This window comes from Xenopus tropicalis, chromosome 2 (assembly GCF_000004195.4).
Source record: "Xenopus tropicalis strain Nigerian chromosome 2, UCB_Xtro_10.0, whole genome shotgun sequence".
Lineage (NCBI taxonomy): Eukaryota > Metazoa > Chordata > Amphibia > Anura > Pipidae > Xenopus > Xenopus tropicalis.
The window spans coordinates 175,042,120-175,066,730 of record NC_030678.2 but is presented as its reverse complement, the minus strand read 5'-3'; the positions used below and the strand labels follow the sequence as shown (position 1 = coordinate 175,066,730).

Sequence of the window (24,611 nt, the reverse complement as noted above, 5' to 3'; positions counted from 1 at the left end):
TAGTTTTATGGTATCTCTCTGTACAGGCTATAAGCAAACTTAGGGGGCTGTTCCTGCTGAATTGTGCTTAGTACAGGGGAATCCCTATGTGCCATAGTTTTATGGTATCTCTCTGTACAGACTATAAGCAAACTTAGGGGGCTGTTCCTGCTGAATTATGCTTAGTACAGGGGAATCCCTATGTGCCATAGTTTTATGGTATCTCTCTGTACAGGCTATAAGCAAACTTAGGGGGCTGTTCCTGCTGAATTGTGCTTAGTACAGGGGAATCCCTATGTGCCATAGTTTTATGGTATCTCTCTGTACAGGCTATAAGCAAACTTAGGGGGCTGTTCCTGCTGAATTGTGCTTAGTACAGGGGAATCCCTATGTGCCATAGTTTTATGGTATCTCTCTGTACAGGCTATAAGCAAACTTAGGGGGCTGTTCCTGCTGAATTGTGCTTAGTAAAGGGGAATCCCTATGTGCCATAGTTTTATGGTATCTCTCTGTACAGGCTATGGGCAAACTTAGGGGGCTGTTCCTGCTGAATTGTGCTTAGTACAGGGGAATCCCAATGCTGCCATAGTTTTATGGTATCTCTCTGTACAGGCTATAAGCAAACTTAGGGGGCTGTTCCTGCTGAATTGTGCTTAGTACAGGGGAATCCCTATGTGCCATAGTTTTATGGTATCTCTCTGTACAGGCTATAAGCAAACTTAGGGGGCTGTTCCTGCTGAATTGTGCTTAGTACAGGGGAATCCCTATGTGCCATAGTTTTATGGTATCTCTCTGTACAGGCTATGGGCAAACTTAGGGGGCTGTTCCTGCTGAATTGTGCTTAGTACAGGGGAATCCAATGCTGCCATAGTTTTATGGTATCTCTCTGTACAGGCTATAAGCAAACTTAGGGGGCTGTTCCTGCTGAATTGTGCTTAGTACAGGGGAATCCCTATGTGCCATAGTTTTATGGTATCTCTCTGTACAGGCTATGGGCAAACTTAGGGGGCTGTTCCTGCCTGAATTGTGCTTAGTACAGGGGAATCCCTATGTGCCATAGTTTTATGGTATCTCTCTGTACAGGCTATAAGCAAACTTAGGGGGCTGTTCCTGCTGAATTGTGCTTAGTACAGGGGAATCCCTATGCTGCCATAGTTTTATGGTATCTCTCTGTACAGGCTATGAGCAAACTTAGGGGGCTGTTCCTGCTGAATTGTGCTTAGTACAGGGGAATCCCTATGTGCCATAGTTTTATGGTATCTCTCTGTACAGGCTATGAGCAAACTTAGGGGGCTGTTCCTGCTGAATTGTGCTTAGTACAGGGGAATCCCTATGAGCCATAGTTTTATGGTATCTCTCTGTACAGGCTATGAGCAAACTTAGGGGGCTGTTCCTGCTGAATTGTGCTTAGTACAGGGGGATCCCTATGTGCCATAGTTTTATGGTATCTCTCTGTACAGGCTATGAGCAAACTTAGGGGGCTGTTCCTGCTGAATTGTGCTTAGTACAGGGGAATCCCTATGTGCCATAGTTTATGGTATCTCCTTTGTCTTCAAGTGCTATCAGCCTGATACCTAATATTCCTCTTTAGGAAACTGACCTTTAACCATTTTCCAGACATAGATCTCCACATCTTCTGATGCTTCTTTCTCAATAGCAATCTTCCTTACATTCTCCCTCTGCCCCGCGCTGCTGGAGGTCATGTACATGTAAACAAATATCTTGTTGGGGTTCCGCACACACCTGGTGGTACCGACTTCATCTGTGGGTGCCACCCTGGCACCTTCATCTGGGGAGAAATAAAGGGACTGAGTTATTCAGGGAACTCTGAGTATCACTCATGTATTATAAGGGATAATGTACCCCCTACTGTAACTGATAAGGATATTAGCAGTCACTGAGGGGTTCTGTGCCCCCCATATAAAGGCACAAGGCTGCAGGCTGAGTTATACAGGGAACTCTGAGTATCACTCATGTATTATAAGGGATAATGTACCCCCTACTGTAACTGATAAGGATATTAGCAGTCACTGAGGGGTTCTGTGGCCCCCATATAAAGGCACAAGGCTGCAGGCTGAGTTATACAGGGAACTCTGAGTATCACTCATGTATTATAAGGGATAATGTACCCCCTACTGTAAATGATAAGGATATTAGCAGTCACTGAGGGGTTCTGTGCCCCCCATATAAAGGCACAAGGCTGCAGGCTGAGTTATACAGGGAACTCTGAGTATCACTCATGTATTATAAGGATAATGTACCCCCTACTGTAACTGATAAGGATATTAGCAGTCACTGAGGGGTTCTGTGCCCCCCATATAAAGGCACAAGGCTGCAGGCTGAGTTATACAGGGAACTCTGAGTATCACTCATGTATTATAAGGGATAATGTACCCCCTACTGTAAATGATAAGGATATTAGCAGTCACTGAGGGGTTCTGTGCCCCCCATATAAAGGCACAAGGCTGCAGGCTGAGTTATACAGGGAACTCTGAGTATCACTCATGTATTATAAGGGATAATGTACCCCCTACTGTAAATGATAAGGATATTAGCAGTCACTGAGGGGTTCTGTGCCCATATAAAGGCACAAGGCTGCAGGCTGAGTTATACAGGGAACTCTGAGTATCACTCATGTATTATAAGGGATAATGTACCCCCTACTGTAAATGATAAGGATATAAGAGGGTTGGGCTTATTATAGACTTGCCGTAGGGTAGGGCCACGCTCACCTTGGCAGATTTTACAGCATTTGCCTTCCACTTTCTCCGGATATACGCAGGGATATTCCTCGGGGCAGATGACCCTCTGACAATCCTGGTTTCCATCTTTACACGTGCAGAGAATACAGGGAATTGGGCCAAAGGTTCGGAACACTGGGTGCCAGACTTCCCCGTGGGAATAGGTTCTTCCATTATAAACACACGCTGAAATGTCATGAAAAACCATTAACGCGGCAAGAAAAAAAAAGTGCCCATAGTTATCACTAACTCCTGAGTCTAGTAACCCCTGGCAACCAGGCAGCAAAAGTAAGAAATGGGTTATACAGAAGGAATGGACTCAAGTCTTTTTACCTTTTTTGTGTTTTTCTTTCATTAGAATCTTCACTGTTGTGCCGCCCCCCCCGCCTTTCTGCTTGAAGCTCCGAGGGTTGAAGCCGAGGGAGGAGCTGATGATGGTGGATGCAGTTGCCCCCAAAGACTTTTTGCTGATTGGCTCGCTCAGACATTGCTCATGGGAGTGTCGCTGCCAGAAGAAAGAAACACGTGCCTCATTCATGGCCAAGTAAAAGGAATCCATTTACAATACAGTTGCAATACCGTTACTATACAGTTGCAATACCGTTACTATACAATTACTATACAGTTACTATACAGGTGCCATTTTGTTTGACCTCAAGTTCAAATCTCCACATGTTGCAATTGCAGTTCTATATGAGGGGCCTTGTGATTGCCTCTCTCACTCTACCTACAGTCTCCTACTATTAACCATTCCCTTAATTCTACCCATGTAGAACCACTCCCTACACTCTACACACAATCTCCTACCCATAACCACTCCCTACACTCTACACACAATCTCCTACCCATAACCACTCCCTACACTCTACACACAATCTCCTACCCATAACCACTCCCTACACTCTACACACAATCTCCTACCCATAACCACTCCCTACACTCTACACACAATCTCCTACTCATAACCACTCCCTACGCTCTACACACAATCTCCTACTCATAACCACTCCCTACGCTCTACACACAATCTCCTACTCATAACCACTCCCTACGCTCTACACACAATCTCCTACTCATAACCACTCCCTACGCTCTACACACAATCTCCTACTCATAACCACTCCCTACGCTCTACACACAATCTCCTACTCATAACCACTCCCTACGCTCTACACACAATCTCCTACTCATAACCACTCCCTACGCTCTACACACAATCTCCTACTCATAACCACTCCCTACGCTCTACACACAATCTCCTACTCATAACCACTCCCTACGCTCTACACACAATCTCCTACTCATAACCACTCCCTACGCTCTACACACAATCTCCTACCCATAACCACTCCCTACGCTCTACACACAATCTCCTACCCATAACCACTCCCTACGCTCTACACACAATCTCCTACTCATAACCACTCCCTACGCTCTACACACAATCTCCTACTCATAACCACTCCCTACGCTCTACACACAATCTCCTACTCATAACCACTCCCTACGCTCTACACACAATCTCCTACTCATAACCACTCCCTACGCTCTACACACAATCTCCTACTCATAACCACTCCCTACGCTCTACACACAATCTCCTACTCATAACCACTCCCTACAGTCTACACACAATCTCCTACTCATAACCACTCCCTACGCTCTACACACAATCTCCTACTCATAACCACTCCCTACACTCTACACACAATCTCCTACCCATAACCACTCCCTACGCTCTACACACAATCTCCTACTCATAACCACTCCCTACGCTCTACACACAATCTCCTACTCATAACCACTCCCTACACTCTACACACAATCTCCTACCCATAACCACTCCCAACACTCTACACACAATCTCCTACTCATAACCACTCCCTACACTCTACACTCAATCTCCTACTCATAACCACTCCCTACAGTCTACACACAATCTCCTACCCATAACCACTCCCAACACTCTACACTCAATCTCCTACCCATAACCACTCCCAACACTCTACACACAATCTCCTACTCATAACCCCCTCCCTACACGCTACCCATAAGTTCCTATTTTTAACCATTCCCAACACTCTACTCATTATCTCAAAATACTGCTCTCCCCTACATCAGGGATCCCCAACCAGTGGCTCAGGGGTAACATGTTGCTCACCAACCCCTTGGATGTTGCTCCCAGTGCCCCCAAAGTAGGTGCCCATTTTTGAATTTCTGGCTTGGAGGCAAGTGCTGATTAAATAAAACCCAGTATAAAGCCAAACAGAGCCTTCTGTATAGGGGCTACCAAATAGCCAATTATAGCTCTTCTTTGCACCCCCAGGAACCTTTTTCATGGTTGTGTTGCTCCCCAAAACTGTTTCCATTTGAATGTGGCTCAGGGATATAAAAGGTCGGGGATCCCTGCTCTACATGATCCCCTACTCTTAACGATTCCCTACACTCTATCTATGATCTTATACTTCCAACCTCTCCCTATACTCTACCAATGATCTGCTACTCATAGCTACTCCCTAACCTCTACTGATCTCCTTCTCTTAACGGGTCTCTGTATTCTACCCATTCTACTAACCCCTCCCTACACTCTACCAACGATTTACTATTAATTTCTACCTACACTCTACCCATGACCCCATATTGCCATCCTCTACCCAATACTCTACCCATAATCTCCTACTCTTAACTCCTGCCTACACTCAATGCATGATCTCCTACTCCTCCCTACACGGTACACATGATCAGTTACATAGTTACATAGTTACATAGTTACATAGGGTTGAAAAAAGACCAGTGTCCATCAAGTTCAACCCATCCGAGTAAACCCAGCACACCTAACCCACACCTACCAATCTATACACTCACATACATAAACTATAAATACAACCACTAGTACTAACTGTAGATATTAGTATCACAATAGCCTTGGATATTCTGCTTGTTCAAAAACTCATCCAGGCCCCTCTTATAGGCATTAACAGAATCTGCCATTACCCCATCACTAGGAAGGGCATTCCCCAACCCCCTCACTGCCCTCACCGCGAGGAACCCCCTACGCTGATTCAAATGGAAGCTCTGTTCCTCTAATCTATAGGGGTGACCTCCCTGTATCCTATACAACATACTGCTCCCCACTCCTTATACTGTGCCCATGATCCCCTAATCCTACACCGTGACTACAATCTACCTATGATCTCTTACTCCTACACCGTGACTACAATCTACCTATGATCTCTTACTCCTACACCAGGGGTGGGCAAACTACGGCCCGACGGGGTACATCCGGCCCGTTGGCCTTTTTAATCCGGGCCGCCGACTCCGGGTCCCTTTAAATAATTTCTGGGCCCTGATTGGTTGCGCTTCGTGCGTGCTGTATACGCAGGGGGCGCAACCATAAAAAAGGATGCAGCGGGGAGCCGGGAAACAGACGCAGCCGAACGATGGAGGGAGCCGCAGGTCGGGGAGATGGAGGATGCTGGGGGGGGGGGGGAGCTGGTGGTTGGCCCGGCCTGGCCCGCCTGTGAGTCAATGTGGCCCCCGAGCCAAAAACTTTGCCCACCCCTGTCCTACACCGTGATTACAATCTACCTATGATCTCTTACTCCTAACCACTCTCTGCACTCTACCTAAGAAATCCCTACATTCTACCCCTCCATTCTACTACATTCTACACCCTACACTCGGCCAGTATATCCTACAACTACACTCACCCAGCCTACTACATATATAAAATGTTGTACAGCATTGATCTACCGCTACACAAACCTCAGCCAACTAACTCCACAATGAATTCCCTTAACAATTACTCATGTGTTCCTAGTTAGCGTACAAACTACACAACACATATTTTGTAAATTCCCACATTTTGAACGGTATAAATACTCTAACAGTAAATATAATCAGAGCCACGTACCACACCTCTGTGTAACTGCAGCGGCTCCTCTTCCACAGACCTCTCATAGGAACTGTCTGCAAAGCCAAAGTTACTATTACTATTTACACACCAACATATTTCACAGCAAAAGACTTTCTCCTTGGTTATTCAGCTCAGTTGTATGAGAGGGAGCATGGCATTGGTAACCAGCCCCGGGGGTAAGTAGTACTACTAGGGACTCTGGGATTTTATATGAATGAGCAGGACACATTGTATAACATTATGAGGATATTATTACTACCAGTCGCCATTGTTAATGTTATTGAGCGACCCACACCAGGCCTGGTAGTAATACTAACCAGCAACTAACATTACTCACATTTCTCCTGCTCCCCTCGGGGTCTGGTTATGATATTACGGCTCTTGGCCGAGGGGATGAGAGTTTTTAGAGCCCCTAATCCCACTATGATCTCTCTGCCCCTCACTTGGGAAGGGAAAGTGTTTCAGTGAGTCTATAAAATGTGCGAATCCAGCAAAATGGCAAAAACAATGTTCTTCCTCTGGTTGAACAATAGCCGAGCGGCCGGACTGGGCGCCAGGGAATGGGGCGATGAGAACATTGTGCCCTCTGACAGTTTGGGAAGCGGATCTGCACCTGTTACACAGATGCCACTGACACTTCATCTCTCACAGAACCAAGAGCCATGGAATTCTCATTGCACAGCAGATTAACAATGGCCAGGGGGGCGCTACTACCTCTGCAAATTGGGCAGCACGAGTCGGGGACGGTCAGGGTAGAGGAACACACCAACTCCTGGCAGGTCACTAATCCGCAGTAAATCTGTCCATCCTGAAACATAAACCAGAGTATATGAGCTGTATATATATCCCTCTATAGAAATAGCCTCTGGGAAGGGACTGGGGCTGTGGGATAGCAGGTATAGTAGGGAGAGATGGTGCCTATAGTAGCAGTGGGGGGATAATAGCCTCTGGGAAGGGACTGGGGCTGTGGGATAGCAGGTATAGTAGGGAGAGATGGTGCCTATAGTAGCAGTGGGGGGATAATAGCCTCTGGGAAGGGACTGGGGCTGTGGGATAGCAGGTATAGTAGGGAGAGATGGTGCCTATAGTAGCAGTGGGGGGATAATAGCCTCTGGGAAGGGACTGGGCTGTGGGATAGCGGGTATAGTAGGGAGAGATGGTGCCTATAGTAGCAGTGGGGGGATAATAGCCTCTGGGAAGGGACTGGGGCTGTGGGATAGCAGGTATAGTAGGGAGAGATGGTGCCTATAGTAGCAATGGGGGGATAATAGCCTCTGGGAAGGGACTGGGGCTGTGGGATAGCAGGTATAGTAGGGAGAGATGGTGCCTATAGTAGCAGTGGGGGATAATAGCCTCTGGGAAGGGACTGGGGCTTGGGATAGCAGGTATAGTAGGGAGAGATGGTGCCTATAGTAGCAATGGGGGGATAATAGCCTCTGGGAAGGGACTGGGGCTGTGGGATAGCAGGTATAGTAGGGAGAGATGGTGCCTATAGTAGCAGTGGGGGGATAATAGCCTCTGGGAAGGGACTGGGCTGTGGGATAGCAGGTATAGTAGGGGAGATGGTGCCTATAGTAGCAGTGGGGGGATAATAGCCTCTGGGAAGGGACTGGGGCTCGTGGGATAGCAGGTATAGTAGGGAGAGATAGTGCCTATAGTAAGCAATGGGGGGATAATAGCCTCTGGGAAGGGACTGGGGCTGTGGGATAGCAGGGTATAGTAGGGAGAGATGGTGCCTATAGTAGCAGTGGGGGATAATAGCCTCTGGGAAGGGACTGGGGCTGTGGGATAGCAGGTATAGTAGGGAGAGATGGTGCCTATAGTAGCAGTGGGGGGATAATAGCCTCTGGGAAGGGACTGGGGCTGTGGGATAGCAGGTATAGTAGGGAGAGATGGTGCCTATAGTAGCAGTGGGGATAATAGCCTCTGGGAGGGACTGGGGCTGTGGGATAGCGAGGTATAGTAGGGAGAGATGGTGCCTATAGTAGCAATGGGGGATAATAGCCTCTGGGAAGGGACTGGGGCTGTGGGATAGCAGGTATAGTAGGGGAGAGGATGGTGCCTATAGTAGCCAGTGGGGGATAATAGCCTCTGGGAAGGACTGGGGCTGTGGGATAGCAGGTATAGTAGGGGAGAGGATGGTGCCTATAGTAGCAGTGGGGGGATAATAGCCTCTGGAAGGGACTGGGGCTGTGGGATAGCAGGTATAGTAGGGAGAGATGGTGCCTATAGTAGCAGTGGGGGGATAATAGCCTCTGGGAAGGGACTGGGGCTGTGGGATAGCAGGTATAGTAGGGAGAGATGGTGCCTATAGTAGCAGTGGGGGGATAATAGCCTCTGGGAAGGACTGGGGCTGTGGGATAGCAGGTATAGTAGGGAGAGATGGTGCCTATAGTAGCAGTGGGGGGATAATAGCCTCTGGGAAGGGACTGGGGCTGTGGGATTAGCAGGTATAGTAGGGAGAGATGGTGCCTATAGTAGCAGTGGGGGGATAATAGCCTCTGGGAAGGGACTGGGGCTGTGGGATAGCAGGTATAGTAGGGAGAGATGGTGCCTATAGTAGCAGTGGGGGGATAATAGCCTCTGGGAAGGGACTGGGGCTGTGGGATAGCAGGTATAGTAGGGAGAGATGGTGCCTATAGTAGCAGTGGGGGGATAATAGCCTCTGGGAAGGGACTGGGGCTGTGGGATAGCAGGTATAGTAGGGAGAGATGGTGCCTATAGTAGCAGTGGGGGGATAATAGCCTCTGGGAAGGGACTGGGGCTGTGGGATAGCAGGTATAGTAGGGAGAAGATGGTGCCTATAGTAGCAGTGGGGGGATAATAGCCTCTGGGAAGGGACTGGGGCTGTGGGATAGCAGGTATAGTAGGGAGAGATGGTGCCTATAGTAGCAGTGGGGGATAATAGCCTCTGGGAAGGGACTGGGGCTGTGGGATAGCAGGTATAGTAGGGAGAGATGGTGCCTATAGTAGCAGTGGGGGGATAATAGCCTCTGGGAAGGGACTGGGGCTGTGGGATAGCAGGTATAGTAGGGAGAGATGGTGCCTATAGTAGCAGTGGGGGGATAATAGCCTCTGGGAAGGGACTGGGGCTGTGGGATAGCAGGTATAGTAGGGAGAGATGGTGCTTATAGTAGCAGTAGCTGCAGTAAGGTGTCATTGACAGTCACTAATTATTGGGCTGGGGGGGGGCTGTTTGGCTACTGGTAATGTCAGGGGCTATTTTGTATCCCAGTTTGGGCCCATAGGACAGTACAGACCGTAGGACAAGGTGTAGACAGCAAATCTTACTCAACGTGCAGTCCTTCAGGACCAGGTAGGGGCAAGCCCCAATCAGATACAGATATGAGACACTGCTAATGTCTTTAATGAGACTCAGGGAAGTATTTATTAAAGGGAAACTACACCCCCAGAATGAATACGTAACCAACAGACAGTTTATATTATATTAAGTGACCTATTAAAGAATCTCCCCAAACTGGAATATATATATCAGTAAATATTGCCCTTTTACATCCTTTCCCTTGAGCCGCCATTCAGTGATGGGCTGTGTGCAGCACTTAATTCTTAAAATGGCAGTTTCCTATTTAGGATTACCCAATGGAACATACTGCTATGTGATTGGTTGCTACAGGTTACCAGATTAGCTACCTATCCCTAACATCTCAGCGCTGCCTGGGGATTGGCTGAAGGCTCCGGGGCAATATGGCATACCGAGCAGCTGCACTGCACGCACTGGTTAGATTGCCGCGACGGGAACAGCTCGTGAGTGGTGAACATCTCGCCCTGCTGATAGATGGTCCCATTGTGCTGGCAGAACTTCACAGGGGCCCGGAGCCCAGAAGGAGAGTGCGGTTCTGCGGGGAACAGAGAGAGAGATGAGCACGGGGCCGAGATACTCTGCACTGCTATATGGCTGCCTGACGTTACGCAGATCCTGACTAATGGGCCCATCTCTCTGGGGGAGAGACAGTGCTAGCCATACATGGAGGGATACCGGCCCACAGCTGCTCCCCCATTAACCCCCGGCTTCTTGGCCCTCAACCCCATAATAAGATCTCATCATTCAAATCATTGGGGTGGAGAGATCTATATATCAAGGGAAATATCAGGGAAGGGATGTGTGCAATAAACTTGTACTTTCCCTTTGTATTCCTTTGTTTGAATATGAATGTGAGCATAGGGATTCCCCTGTACTAAGCACAATTCAGCAGGAACAGCCCCCTAAGTTTGCTCATAGCCTGTACAGAGAGATACCATAAAACTATGGCACATAGGGATTCCCCTGTACTAAGCACAATTCAGCAGGAACAGCCCCCTAAGTTTGCTCATAGCCTGTACAGAGAGATACCATAAAACTATGGCACATAGGGATTCCCCTGTACTAAGCACAATTCAGCAGGAACAGCCCCCTAAGTTTGCTCATAGCCTGTACAGAGAGATACCATAAAACTATGGCACATAGGCATTCCCCTGTACTAAGCACAATTCAGCAGGAACAGCCCCCTAAGTTTGCTATGGCAGCATTGGGATTGCAGGGTGAATGTTACCCCAATGTTTCTATATATCTGTAACCTTGTTATGGGCTAAGGGGGCCCAGCCTGAAGGCCAGTTAGGGGGGGATTTGGGGTGAGTGCTTATTTGTGCCCTGGGTACCCCTGGAACTATAGCGGGGTGACTGTTACCCCAATGTTTCTATATATCTGTAACCTTGTTATGGGCTAAGGGGGCCCAGCCTGAAGGCCAGTTAGGGGGGGATTTGGGGTGAGTGCTTATTTGTGCCCTGGGTACCCCTGGAACTATAGCAGGGTGACTGTTACCCCAATGTTTCTATATATCTGTAACCTTGTTATGGGCTAAGGGGGCCCAGCCTGAAGGTCAGTTAGGGGGGGATTGGGGGTGCATTTACAGATGGAACTCTTTCTCACCTACACATCGCGGGCAGCACTGGTGTGGGTCGGTCACAGTATGGACACAGTGCAGGACGGGACACTTTATTCTGTAACAGTTTACACTGCCGCCCTATGGGACAGAGAGAAATGTGAGTTAGCATGGGGGAAATAATAAAGCTAATGGAAACCTACAGGCCTATAGGTGTGTGTATGTGTGTATATATATATATACGCTGGGGGTCAAGTGGTGGAATCTGCCCCACAGTCAGACCCGCTCTCTATACCCTCTATATATACTCTATACTGGGAATTATAATGGTCCATCTCCTGTACTCTATACTGGGAATTTTAATGGCCCATCTCCTGTACTCTATACTGGGAATTATAATGGCCCATCTCCTGTACTCTATACTGGGAATTATAATGGTCCATCTCCTGTACTCTATACTGGGAATTATAATGGCCCATCTCCTGTACTCTATACTGGGAATTATAATGGCCCATCTCCTGTACTCTATACTGGGAATTATAATGGCCCATCTCCTGTACTCTATACTGGGAATTATAATGGCCCATCTCCTGTACTCTATACTGGGAATTATAATGGCCCATCTCCTGTACTCTATACTGGGAATTATAATGGCCCATCTCCTGTACTCTATACTGGGAATTATAATGGCCCATCTCCTGTACTCTATACTGGGAATTATAATGGCCCATCTCCTGTACTCTATACTGGAGAATTATAATGGTCCATCTCCTGTACTCTATACTGGGGAATTATAATGGCCCATCTCCTGTACTCTATACTGGGAATTATAATGGCCCATCTCCTGTACTCTATACTGGGGAATTATAATGGCCCATCTCCTGTACTCTATACTGGGGAATTATTATGGCCTATCTCCTGTACTCTATACTGGGGAATTATAATGGCCCATCTCCTGTACTCTATACTGGGGAATTATTATGGCCTATCTCCTGTACTCTATACTGGGGAATTATAATGGCCCATCTCCTGTACTCTATACTGGGGAATTATTATGGCCTATCTCCTGTACTCTATACTGGGGAATTATAATGGCCCATCTCCTGTACTCTATACTGGGAAATTATAATGGCCCATCTCCTGTACTCTATACTGGGAATTATAATGGCCCATCTCCTGTACTCTATACTGGGGAATTATAATGGCCCATCTCCTGTACTCTATACTGGGAATTATAATGGCCCATCTCCTGTACTCTATACTGGGAATTATAATGGCCCATCTCCTGTACTCTATACTGGGAATTATAATGGCCCATCTCCTGTACTCTATACTGGGAATTATAATGGCCCATCTCCTGTACTCTATACTGGGAATTATAATGGCCCATCTCCTGTACTCTATACTGGGAATTATAATGGCCCATCTCCTGTACTCTATACTGGGAATTATAATGGCCCATCTCCTGTACTCTATACTGGGGAATTATTATGGCCTATCTCCTGTACTCTATACTGGGGAATTATAATGGCCATCTCCTGTACTCTATACTGGGAATTATAATGGCCCATCTCCTGTACTCTATACTGGGAATTATAATGGCCCATCTCCTGTACTCTATACTGGGGAATTATAATGGCCCATCTCCTGTACTCTATACTGGGAATTATAATGGCCCATCTCCTGTACTCTATACTGGGAATTATAATGGCCCATCTCCTGTACTCTATACTGGGAATTATAATGGCCCATCTCCTGTACTCTATACTGGGAATTATAATGGCCCATCTCCTGTACACATATATAGGCAAATTTAGACTCCTCCTCTCCCTTGCCCCAGGCTCAGGTGTGCCCCCTGGTGTCTGGAGATATAAAGTATAAAAAGATAATAGGGCAGTTTATTAGTGTGGCCCTGAGCTCTTTAACTACCCCCCCCCCCCCGCCTCCTCTCCTCTTCCCCAGGCTCAGGTGTGCCCCCTGGTGTCTGTAGATATAGAGTGCCTGGGGGTAATAGGGCAGTGTATTAGTGTGACCCTGAGCTCTGTAACTACCCTCCCTGCCTCCTCTCCCCTGCCCCAGGCTCAGGTGTGCCCCCTGGTGTCTGGAGATATAGAGTGCCTGGGGGTAATAGGGCAGTGTATTAGTGTGGCCCTGAGCTCTGTAACTACCCTCCCTGTCTCCTCTCCCCTGCCCCAGGCTCAGGTGTGCCCCCTGGTGTCTGGAGATATAGAGTGCCTGGGGGGTAATAGGGCAGTGTATTAGTGTGGCCCTGAGCTCTGTAACTACCCTCCCTGTCTCCTCTCCCCTGCCCCAGGCTCAGGTGTGCCCCCTGGTGTCTGGAGATATAGAGTGCCTGGGGGGTAATAGGGCAGTGTATTAGTGTGGCCCTGAGCTCTGTAACTACCCCCTCCCTGCCTCCTCTCCCCTGCCCCAGGCTCAGGTGTGCCCCCTGGTGTCTGGAGATACAGAGTGCCTGGGGGTAATAGAGAAGTGTATTAGTGGGTTTTGTGGCTTTATTTTCTGCCCCCCTATATATTTCCCGGAATTCAGAAAGCACTTGTTGTGAAGACACAGATGCAGCTTTCCCTATATTGGCCAATGGCCGTAGGGTTTCACCAATAGTGACAAATGGCTTGCGGGGGGGGGGCAGCAAATACACCCTATGAAGTGAATATTGGGGATCGGTTTCCTTTAATTTCTTGGAGCAAAAGTCAACGTTCAGGGGGTCATTTATAAAGAATGGGCAAATTTGCACCTGGGCAGTAATGCATGGCAACCAATCAGGTAATTGCTTTCAATGTTCAACCTGCAGCTGGCTGGAAAAATCTAACTATTGATTGGTTGCTATGGGTTACTGCTCAGGTCTAAACTTGCCCAGTCTTTATAAATAAGCCCCACAGACTGCTCAGGTGGCCTAGATGTTTGTACAGAGGATTTCCAATACCGACCCACTGAGTGCAGCAGATACAGCAGCAAAGAAGCGCCCCCTGCTGGCTTCTCTGGGTTCTACCCCGCGGGGCTCTATGTACCCACCTCAGTACAGGTGCAGCGTATGCAGTACACGACCCCCTGCGGCTCCAGGTAAGGGTGCCAGCTCTCCCCCGGGATGTACCGCTTGCCATGAAATATGCAGAACAAATCCGGACCTGGGGACAGAGAACAGACTGTGAGCCTAGGAATCCAGGGATAGGCAGACACCGTATTGCCTTACTATACACACTATCATCTCATAGTCACAGCCCCTTCTTGCCTTACTATACACACCATCATCTCATAGTCACAGCCCCTCCTTGCCTTACTATACACACTATCATCTCATAGTCACAGCCCCTCCTTGCCTTACTATACACACTATCATCTCATAGTCACAGCCCCTCCTTGCCTTACTATACACACTATCATCTCATAGTCACAGCCCCTCCTTGCCTTACTATACACACTATCATCTCATAGTCACAGCCCCTTCTTGCCTTACTATACACACTATCATCTCATAGTCACAGCCCCTCCTTGCCTTACTATACACACTATCATCTCATAGTCACAGCCCCTCCTTGCCTTACTATACACACTATCATCTCATAGTCACAGCCCCTCCTTGCCTTACTATACACACTATCATCTCATAGTCACAGCCCCTCCTTGCCTTACTATACACACTATCATCTCATAGTCACAGCCCCTTCTTGCCTTACTATACACACTATCATCTCATAGTCACAGCCCCTTCTTGCCTTACTATACACACTATCATCTCATAGTCACAGCCCCTTCTTGCCTTACTATACACACTATCATCTCATAGTCACAGCTCCTCCTTGCCTTACTATACACACTATCATCTCATAGTCACAGCTCCTCCTTGCCTTACTATACACACTATCATCTCATAGTCACAGCCCCTTCTTGCCTTACTATACACACTATCATCTCATAGTCACAGCTCCTCCTTGCCTTACTATACACACTATCATCTCATAGTCACAGCTCCTCCTTGCCTTACTATACACACTATTATCTCATGGTCACAGCTCCTCCTTGCCTTACTATACACACTATCATCTCATAGTCACAGCTCATTCTTGCCTTACTATACACACTCCTTCTTACCTTGCTATACAAGGATTTATAGACATTTCCGGGAACAAATTTGCCTTATTATACACACTAACCCATGTAATAGCCCCATTGCAAGTAAAGATATAAATCTCTTTTTAAAAAAAAATAAAAAGATTTTACTTTTCTCTGCCTAAAACTGCTGCTGTGACCCCTCTTGCATCCTAAACACTGCGCGATGGAATGGAGAAACTGGGAGAAATTCTTGGTTTCTATCATTTCTGCTACTTACAGGGAGAGATAACACAGTGTAGGAGCTGCCTGTGGCCCTGTCAGAGAGCCGTAATGTTCTGCAGCTGGGAGAATCTCATACGTAACCCCCATGGGCACCCAAACATCCCCCAGGGGCAGGAACCGGGGGCAGAGGGCAGAAAAAAGCAAACTGTGCGAGCCAAGGATCTGTTCCCATCCTAGAGGTGATGGTTTCCAGTTATACTGCCGGGACCCGTATATCAAGCTCTTCCTACTGCAGCCCCACTGCTACACTTGGGGGATCTTGGACATCGCTCAGAATGTGCAACTTGATCCAAAAACACACAGGTTGCAGCACAAATCATATCTGACAACTATTCTACAGCCAGTCGTCTTGTATTTTCAAAATTAAAAACAAAAAAGTCATGTTTATTAAGGAAAAGCAGTGAAGTCACAAGGGGTTACTTATTAAGGAAAAGCAGTGAGGCCACAATGGGTTACTTATTAAGGAAACGCAGTGAAGCCACAAGGGGCTACTTATTAAGGAAAAGCAGCGAAGCCACAATGGGTCATTTACTAAAATGAAAACACTGATGCTGCAATGGGTTGTTTATCAAGAAAAATCAGTGATGCTACAAGGGGTTACTTACTAAGGAAACTAGTGAAGCTACAATGGGTTATTTACTAAGGAAAACCAGTGACGCTACAATGGGTTGCTTACTAAGGAAAACCAGTGACGCTACAATGGGTTACTAAGGAAAACCAGTGACGCTACAATGGGTTACTAAGGAAAACCGGTGATGCTACAATGGGTTACTTACTAAGGAAAACCAGTGATGCTACAATGGATTACTTACTAAGGAAAACCAGGGACACTGGCATACACAGCATGCCAACTGCTCCCAACCAGATCTGCCCACAGACAGGCCAGCTGATGCTGTATCCTTAGCAACTGCACCTTTAAGAGGTGCAAAACATTATCCAACCATAGGGGAATGGATGTTACTGGTCTCCAAGTAATAAACAGACTTTGTTTGAAGAGAAAGGGTAGTGATATAGTGAGAGCCAGATGGCAGAGCGGTGCCCAGTGCCAGGCCTGAGTGGAAGGTTCCCTGGGGGGCAGCGTATAATTGGCTGAGAGCAGGCAGTACACATGTGTATTATTTCTGCACCTAGGGAAGAATCCAGCCATTCTTTCATTGCCCCCCCCCCCCCCAACGACATTCTCTACCCGAGCTCTGGCTATAGGAATGCTTCTCACCAACTGGCATCCCTACAGTAACCGTATAGTGAGGACAGCCCCGGGCGTCCAATAAACTACACCACTGGTGCCCAGGGTGCACTCAGATGGGCCACCAGGAACTCGTCTGGCAACACGGCTAATTAACCCCTTAGTTGCTGCAGAACCATCAGCACCTCTGGTTCTGTCTGTTGAATGTGTTCTTCTCTGTACCCTGAACAAATCAAAGGGGTAGTTCACCTTGAAATTAACTCTTTATACGATTCTGAGACAATTTGCAATTGGTTTTCATTTTTTATCTTTTGTAGTTTTTCAGTTTTTTAGCTTTTTGTTCAGCAGCTCTCCAGTTTGGAATTTCAGCAGCTATCTGGTTGCTAGTGTCTTGTTTACCTTAGCAACCAGGCAGTGGATTGAATGAGAGGCTGAACCTCTATAAGTTTCTGACTGCACAGCGAGTGTTGCATGTAATCTAAGTGTTGCATGTGAATTAAGTGTTTAGCAGGCATTAAAAACAAAAAGGAGTAAATGTATGTTACTAATGCAAGGAGTCTGACTGGTACCATGGGAGAGCTGGAGGTACTGGCACTGGGTATCTGAGGGAACGGGCCGGTACCAGGAGTAAATGTATGTTTACCAATGCAAGGAGTCTGACTGGTAAAATGGGAGAGCTGGAGGTACTGGCACTGGGTATCTGAGGGAACGGGCCGGTACCAGGAGTAAATGTATGTTTACCAATGCAAGGAGTCTGACTGGTAAAATGGGAGAGCTGGAGGTACTGGCGTTGGAGCGGAAATATGATGTGATTGGAGTTGCTGAAACTTGGTTGAATGAGTCTCATGACTGGGCAGTTAATATTGGGGGGTATACATTGTTTCGGAGGGACAGGGGCAATAGAAAAGGAGGAGGAGTGTGTCTGTTCGTTAAGCAGGAATTAAAAGCAAATATTAAGGAGGAAGTGATGGGGGAACAGAGGGAGCTGAATCCTTATGGGTTGAGCTTCTCACAGATAGTAAAGAATCTACCAAACTAATTGTAGGGGTTTGCTATAGCCCCCCAAAGTAACAATAACAATAAACCTGGAGCCTCACAGAGCAATAGGGTTTGGCTAGGGTAGGCAATGAAGGCAAATAATTCAATAACTATAAAAAATAAATAATAAAGTTGCTAGGAATAGTACATTCTATAACACACTAAGGGACAGATTTATCAAAATCGGAGTTTAGAGCTTAATCCATAAAAACTCACCCATGTTCTGGTGTTCGAAGCAATGGGTGAAAGTTAGAACTCATCATTTGATAAATTCGCTTCGACGGGTGAGTTTTATAGAAACAGGAAGTGCCATGCTGAACCACAGAGACGGGTGAGTTTTATAGAAACAGGAAGTGCCATGCTGAACCACAGAGACGGGCGAGTTTTATAGAAACAGGAAGTGCCATGCTGAACCACAGAGACGGGCGAGTTTTATAGAAACAGGAAGTGCCATGCTGATCCACAGAGACGGGCGAGTTTTATAGAAACAGGAAGTGCCATGCTGAACCACAGAGACGGGTGAGTTTTATAGAAACAGGAAGTGCCATGCTGAACCACAGAGACGGGCGAGTTTTATAGAAACAGGAAGTGCCATGCTGATCCACAGAGACGGGTGAGTTTTATAGAAACAGGAAGTGCCATGCTGATCCACAGAGACGGGTGAGTTTTATAGAAACAGGAAGTGCCATGCTGAACCACAGGGACGGGTGAGTTTTATAGAAACAGGAAGTGCCATGCTGAACCACAGAGACGGGCGAGTTTTATAGAAACAGGAAGTGCCATGCTGAACCACAGAGACGGGCGAGTTTTATAGAAACAGGAAGTGCCATGCTGAACCACAGAGACGGGCGAGTTTTATAGAAACAGGAAGTGCCATGCTGATCCACAGAGACGGGTGAGTTTTATAGAAACAGGAAGTGCCATGCTGAACCACAGAGACGGGCGAGTTTTATAGAAACAGGAAGTGCCATGCTGATCCACAGAGACAGGTGAGTTTTATAGAAACAGGAAGTGCCATGCTGAACCACAGAGACGGGTGAGTTTTAAAGAAACAGGAAGTGCCATGCTAAACCACAGAGACGGGCGAGTTTTATAGAAACAGGAAGTGCCATGCTGAACCACAGAGACGGGCGAGTTTTATAGAAACAGGAAGTGCCATGCTGAACCACAGAGACGGGCGAGTTTTAATAGAAACAGGAAGTGCCATGCGATCCACAGAGACAGGTGAGTTTTATAGAAACAGGAAGTGCCATGCTGATCCACAGAGACGGGCGAGTTTTATAGAAACAGGAAGTGCCATGCTGAACCACAGAGACGGGCGAGTTTTATAGAAACAGGAAGTGCCATGCTGAACCACAGAGACGGGCGAGTTTTTATAGAAACAGGAAGTGCCATGCTGATCCACAGAGACAGGTGAGTTTTATAGAAACAGGAAGTGCCATGCTGAACCACAGGGACGGGTGAGTTTTATAGAAACAGGAAGTGCCATGCTGAACCACAGAGACGGGCGAGTTTTATAGAAACAGGAAGTGCCATGCTGATCCACAGAGACGGGTGAGTTTTATAGAAACAGGAAGTGCCATGCTGATCCACAGAGACGGGTGAGTTTTATAGAAACAGGAAGTGCCATGCTGAACCACAGAGACGGGTGAGTTTTATAGAAACAGGAAGTGCCATGCTGAACCACAGAGACGGGTGAGTTTTATAGAAACAGGAAGTGCCATGCTGATCCACAGAGACGGGCGAGTTTTATAGAAACAGGAAGTGCCATGCTGAACCACAGAGACGGGCGAGTTTTATAGAAACAGGAAGTGCCATGCTGATCCACAGAGACGGGCGAGTTTTATAGAAACAGGAAGTGCCATGCTGAACCACAGAGACGGGCGAGTTTTATAGAAACAGTAAGTGCCATGCTGAACCACAGAGACGGGTGAGTTTTATAGAAACAGGAAGTGCCATGCTGATCCACAGAGACGGGTGAGTTTTATAGAAACAGTAAGTGCCATGCTGAACCACAGAGACGGGCGAGTTTTAAAGAAACAGGAAGTGCCATGCTGAACCACAGAGACGGGCGAGTTTTATAGAAACAGGAAGTGCCATGCTGAACCACAGAGACGGGTGAGTTTTAAAGAAACAGGAAGTGCCATGCTGAACCACAGAGACGGGCGAGTTTTATAGAAACAGGAAGTGCCATGCTGATCCACAGAGACGGGTGAGTTTTATAGAAACAGGAAGTGCCATGCTGAACCACAGGGACGGGTGAGTTTTATAGAAACAGGAAGTGCCATGCTGAACCACAGAGACGGGCGAGTTTTATAGAAACAGGAAGTGCCATGCTGAACCACAGAGACGGGCGAGTTTTATAGAAACAGGAAGTGCCATGCTGAACCACAGAGACGGGCGAGTTTTATAGAAACAGGAAGTGCCATGCTGAACCACAGGGACGGGTGAGTTTTATAGAAACAGGAAGTGCCATGCTGAACCACAGAGACGGGTGAGTTTTATAGAAACAGGAAGTGCCATGCTGAACCACAGAGACGGGCGAGTTTTATAGAAACAGGAAGTGCCATGCTGAACCACAGAGACGGGCGAGTTTTATAGAAACAGGAAGTGCCATGCTGAACCACAGAGACGGGCGAGTTTTAAAGAAACAGGAAGTGCCATGCTGATCCACAGAGACGGGTGAGTTTTATAGAAACAGGAAGTGCCATGCTGATCCACAGAGACGGGTGAGTTTTTATAGAAACAGGAAGTGCCATGCTGAACCACAGAGACGGGCGAGTTTTATAGAACAGGAAGTGCCATGCTGAACCACAGAGACGGGCGAGTTTTATAGAAACAGGAAGTGCCATGCTGAACCACAGAGACGGGCGAGTTTTATAGAAACAGGAAGTGCCATGCTGATCCACAGAGACGGGCGAGTTTTATAGAAACAGGAAGTGCCATGCTGATCCACAGAGACGGGTGAGTTTTATAGAAACAGGAAGTGCCATGCTGATCCACAGAGACGGGTGAGTTTTATAGAAACAGGAAGTGCCATGCTGAACCACAGAGACGGGTGAGTTTTATAGAAACAGGAAGTGCCATGCTGATCCACAGAGACGGGCGAGTTTTATAGAAACAGGAAGTGCCATGCTGAACCACAGAGACGGGCGAGTTTTATAGAAACAGGAAGTGCCATGCTGATCCACAGAGACGGGCGAGTTTATAGAAACAGGAAGTGCCATGCTGATCCACAGAGACGGGTGAGTTTTATAGAAACAGGAAGTGCCATGCTGAACCACAGAGACGGGCGAGTTTTATAGAAACAGGAAGTGCCATGCTGATCCACAGAGACGGGTGAGTTTTATAGAACAGGAAGTGCCATGCTGAACCACAGAGACGGGCGAGTTTTATAGAAACAGGAAGTGCCATGCTGATCCAACAGAGACGGGTGAGTTTTATAGAAACAGGAAGTGCCATGCTGAACCACAGAGACGGGCGAGTTTTATAGAAACAGGAAGTGCCATGCTGAACCACAGAGACGGGTGAGTTTTATAGAAACAGGAAGTGCCATGCTGAACCACAGAGACGGGCGAGTTTTATAGAAACAGGAAGTGCCATGCTGATCCACAGAGACGGGCGAGTTTTATAGAAACAGGAAGTGCCATGCTGAACCACAGAGATGGGTGAGTTTTATAGAAACAGGAAGTGCCATGCTGAACCACAGGGACAGGTGAGTTTTATAGAAACAGGAAGTGCCATGCTGAACCACAGGGACGGGCGAGTTTTATAGAAACAGGAAGTGCCATGCTGAACCACAGAGACGGGCGAGTTTTATAGAAACAGGAAGTGCCATGCTGAACCACAGAGATGGGTGAGTTTTATAGAAACAGGAAGTGCCATGCTGAACCACAGGGACAGGTGAGTTTTATAGAAACAGGAAGTGCCATGCTGAACCACAGAGACGGGCGAGTTTTATAGAAACAGGAAGTGCCATGCTGAACCACAGAGATGGGTGAGTTTTATAGAAACAGGAAGTGCCATGCTGAACCACAGGGACAGGTGAGTTTTATAGAAACAGGAAGTGCCATGCTGAACCACAGAGACTTGATATTTACAGAACCAGCAATGACAGGCTGCAGTTCAGTAATTTAAACCCCTATCCACCCTTCCACAACTCTATTAGAGCTGGAGCATAGGGGGCAATGCCAAAAACCTGAGGCTGGGGGGGGGTGAGTTTGTTTAGGGCACCTGGCCGGTTTGACCCGTGAGTTGCTGGAGAAAAGTCCTGCTGTGCAATGTGCTTTATGCATACACCTGATGTTGCTGGACTACACCTTTCAGCTTTACCCTTTATAATATGCTAAAGTATGGGATCAGTAATCTAGTAACAAGTGAGAATGAGCAATGCTCCAAATATCTTCATTAATTAACACTGACGTGGTTGGATATCCACTGCCACCTTTACATCTGTCCAATGGGCCTCAAATGGGCACTGATAGCTCATACATAGGGTCTCAAAATGGGTTAATGTTCCTTTTCCAGGAATCAAATGTTTCACTCTGCGCAAAAGTAAATGAATTCTTAGACAACTGTAAGGCGAAACCCTCGTAGGATTATGGCAATGTCAAGTAGCGAATGAGTAAGTGGAAATAAAAACGAAAGCCTGTCCGATATAAATGGCTGATATGTAAGCAAGGCACCTTACCCGAAGGCCTGTTACTAAACAATCCAGCGGGGAGCCGGCTTTTTATTCCTCATATGGGCAAGGGCTTTGTGTATTCTGGCCCAAATGTACTGAAACGTTCTGTCGGCAACAGAAAGGATTCCAGCCTCCCTCACCTACAGGCAAAGCCCCTGCACGCTTGGGAATATAATGACTATTTTAGGCCTTCCATCCCAGCCAAAATAATAAGGGAAGCTAAAAAAATAATCGGTTTGTCCTGATAGGGAAAGAGCTATTGGATTTCTGGTGCCAGCCTCCATTTTAGGTGCTGAGACTGGATTCCGCTGTAAAACCCACAGGTTCTTAGTATCTATGTATTTTTTTATGATTCCGTTATTTTTATACACATTTTATAGATTAGCCAAACCTATAATAGGGCCCAATATATAAAGTGTAAGCTCCTGTGGTGATGTAGTGTAGTGTAAGCCATATCTGTAGCCAACAAGAACAGAGCTTGTTAGACCAACCTGTAGCCATTCAGCCGATTTTTATGTTTAAATGTTGATCTAAAGCTCTGATTGGCTACTTATTGCTGCATCCTGATTGCCTACAGGTTGGTCTAACAAATTTTAACCTGTAGCAAATTAAAGTATTTAAATATTCACAGGACTAAACCAACCTGCAACCAATCAGAGGACTGAAAAAATCACAGGACTTAACCAACCTGCAACCAATCAGAGGACTGGAATATTCACAGGAGCAAACCAACCTGCAACCAATCAGAGGACTGGAATATTCACAGGAGCAAACCAACCTGCAACCAATCAGAGGACTGGAATATTCACAGGACTAAACCAACCTGCAACCAATCAGAGGATTGGAATATTCACAGGAGCAAACCAACCTGCAACCAATCAGAGGACTGGAATATTCACAGGAGCAAACCAACCTGCAACCAATCAGAGGATTGGAATATTCACAGGAGCAAACCAACCTGCAACCAATCAGAGGATTTGAATATTCACAGGAGCAAACCAACCGCAGGGCTCTGCAGCCACCACCAAAAGGTAGGTATACACTATTTATCGGTTTTCGAGTTTGTGAACTGAAGAGTTTTTTCCACCTTCGAATATACTGAATTTGTGAAACACAGAAAGTCTCAAAAATCCACATTTACATTTGAGTTTTGGGACTTTTTTGCACTGAATAAATATTGTTTTGCAAAACAATCCACCAATGGCGAAACACAGAAATTCCCCCCCCACTGTATCAAGTTTAAACCACCCGATCTCTTCATTGATGACATCGATACAACTAAAAAACAGCAGAAAAATAGGGGTGGATTTATTAACATTGGGGACAACCAATCAGCAATTAGATTTAAACGGTCACCAACAAGTTAGAAAACAAAAGCAAAGTTTGGATTGGTTGCTATGGGCAACATGCTTTATGGCATCCCATTATTTTTTATGAACTGATTTGCCCTGCTGTCTCCATCTTGCCCTACTGTCCCCATCTTGCCCTACTGTCCCCATCTTGCCCTACTGTCCCCATCTTGCCCTACTGTCTCCATCTTGCCCTACTGTCCCCATCTTGTCCTACTGTCCCCATCTTGCCCTACTGTCCCCATCTTGCCCTACTGTCCCCATGTTGTCCTACTGTCTCCATCTTGCCCTACTGTCTCCATCTTGCCCTACTGTCCCCATCTTGTCCTACTGTCCCCATCTTGTCCTACTGTCCCCATCTTGCCCTACTGTCCCCATCTTGCCCTACTGTCCCCATGTTGTCCTACTGTCTCCATCTTGCCCTACTGTCTCCATCTTGTCTGTCTCCATCTTGTCCTACTGTCTCCATCTTGTCCTACTGTCT

The 24,611-nt window shown here is 46.9% G+C and overlaps 1 protein-coding gene and 1 pseudogene across 1 annotated transcript in view; one reads left to right on the top strand and one right to left on the bottom strand.

Annotated features, from left to right (window-relative positions):
* Positions 1–24,611, top strand: part of LOC116406442 — a 954,163-nt pseudogene that overhangs the window by 356,830 nt on the left and 572,722 nt on the right.
* The window catches only part of chrdl2 (chordin like 2), a 50,006-nt gene that overhangs the window by 10,412 nt on the left and 14,983 nt on the right, over positions 1–24,611 (bottom strand). Inside the window, exons 2-9 of the mRNA XM_031896289.1 lie at positions 14,551–14,663; positions 11,565–11,658; positions 10,351–10,493; positions 7,351–7,444; positions 6,634–6,689; positions 3,054–3,225; positions 2,712–2,906; positions 1,580–1,768 (exon numbers count right to left, since the gene is read on the bottom strand). Of these exons, the coding sequence (XP_031752149.1) occupies positions 1,580–1,768; positions 2,712–2,906; positions 3,054–3,225; positions 6,634–6,689; positions 7,351–7,444; positions 10,351–10,493; positions 11,565–11,658; positions 14,551–14,663 (1,056 nt within the window). The remainder of the gene's footprint in view (positions 1–1,579; positions 1,769–2,711; positions 2,907–3,053; positions 3,226–6,633; positions 6,690–7,350; positions 7,445–10,350; positions 10,494–11,564; positions 11,659–14,550; positions 14,664–24,611) is intronic.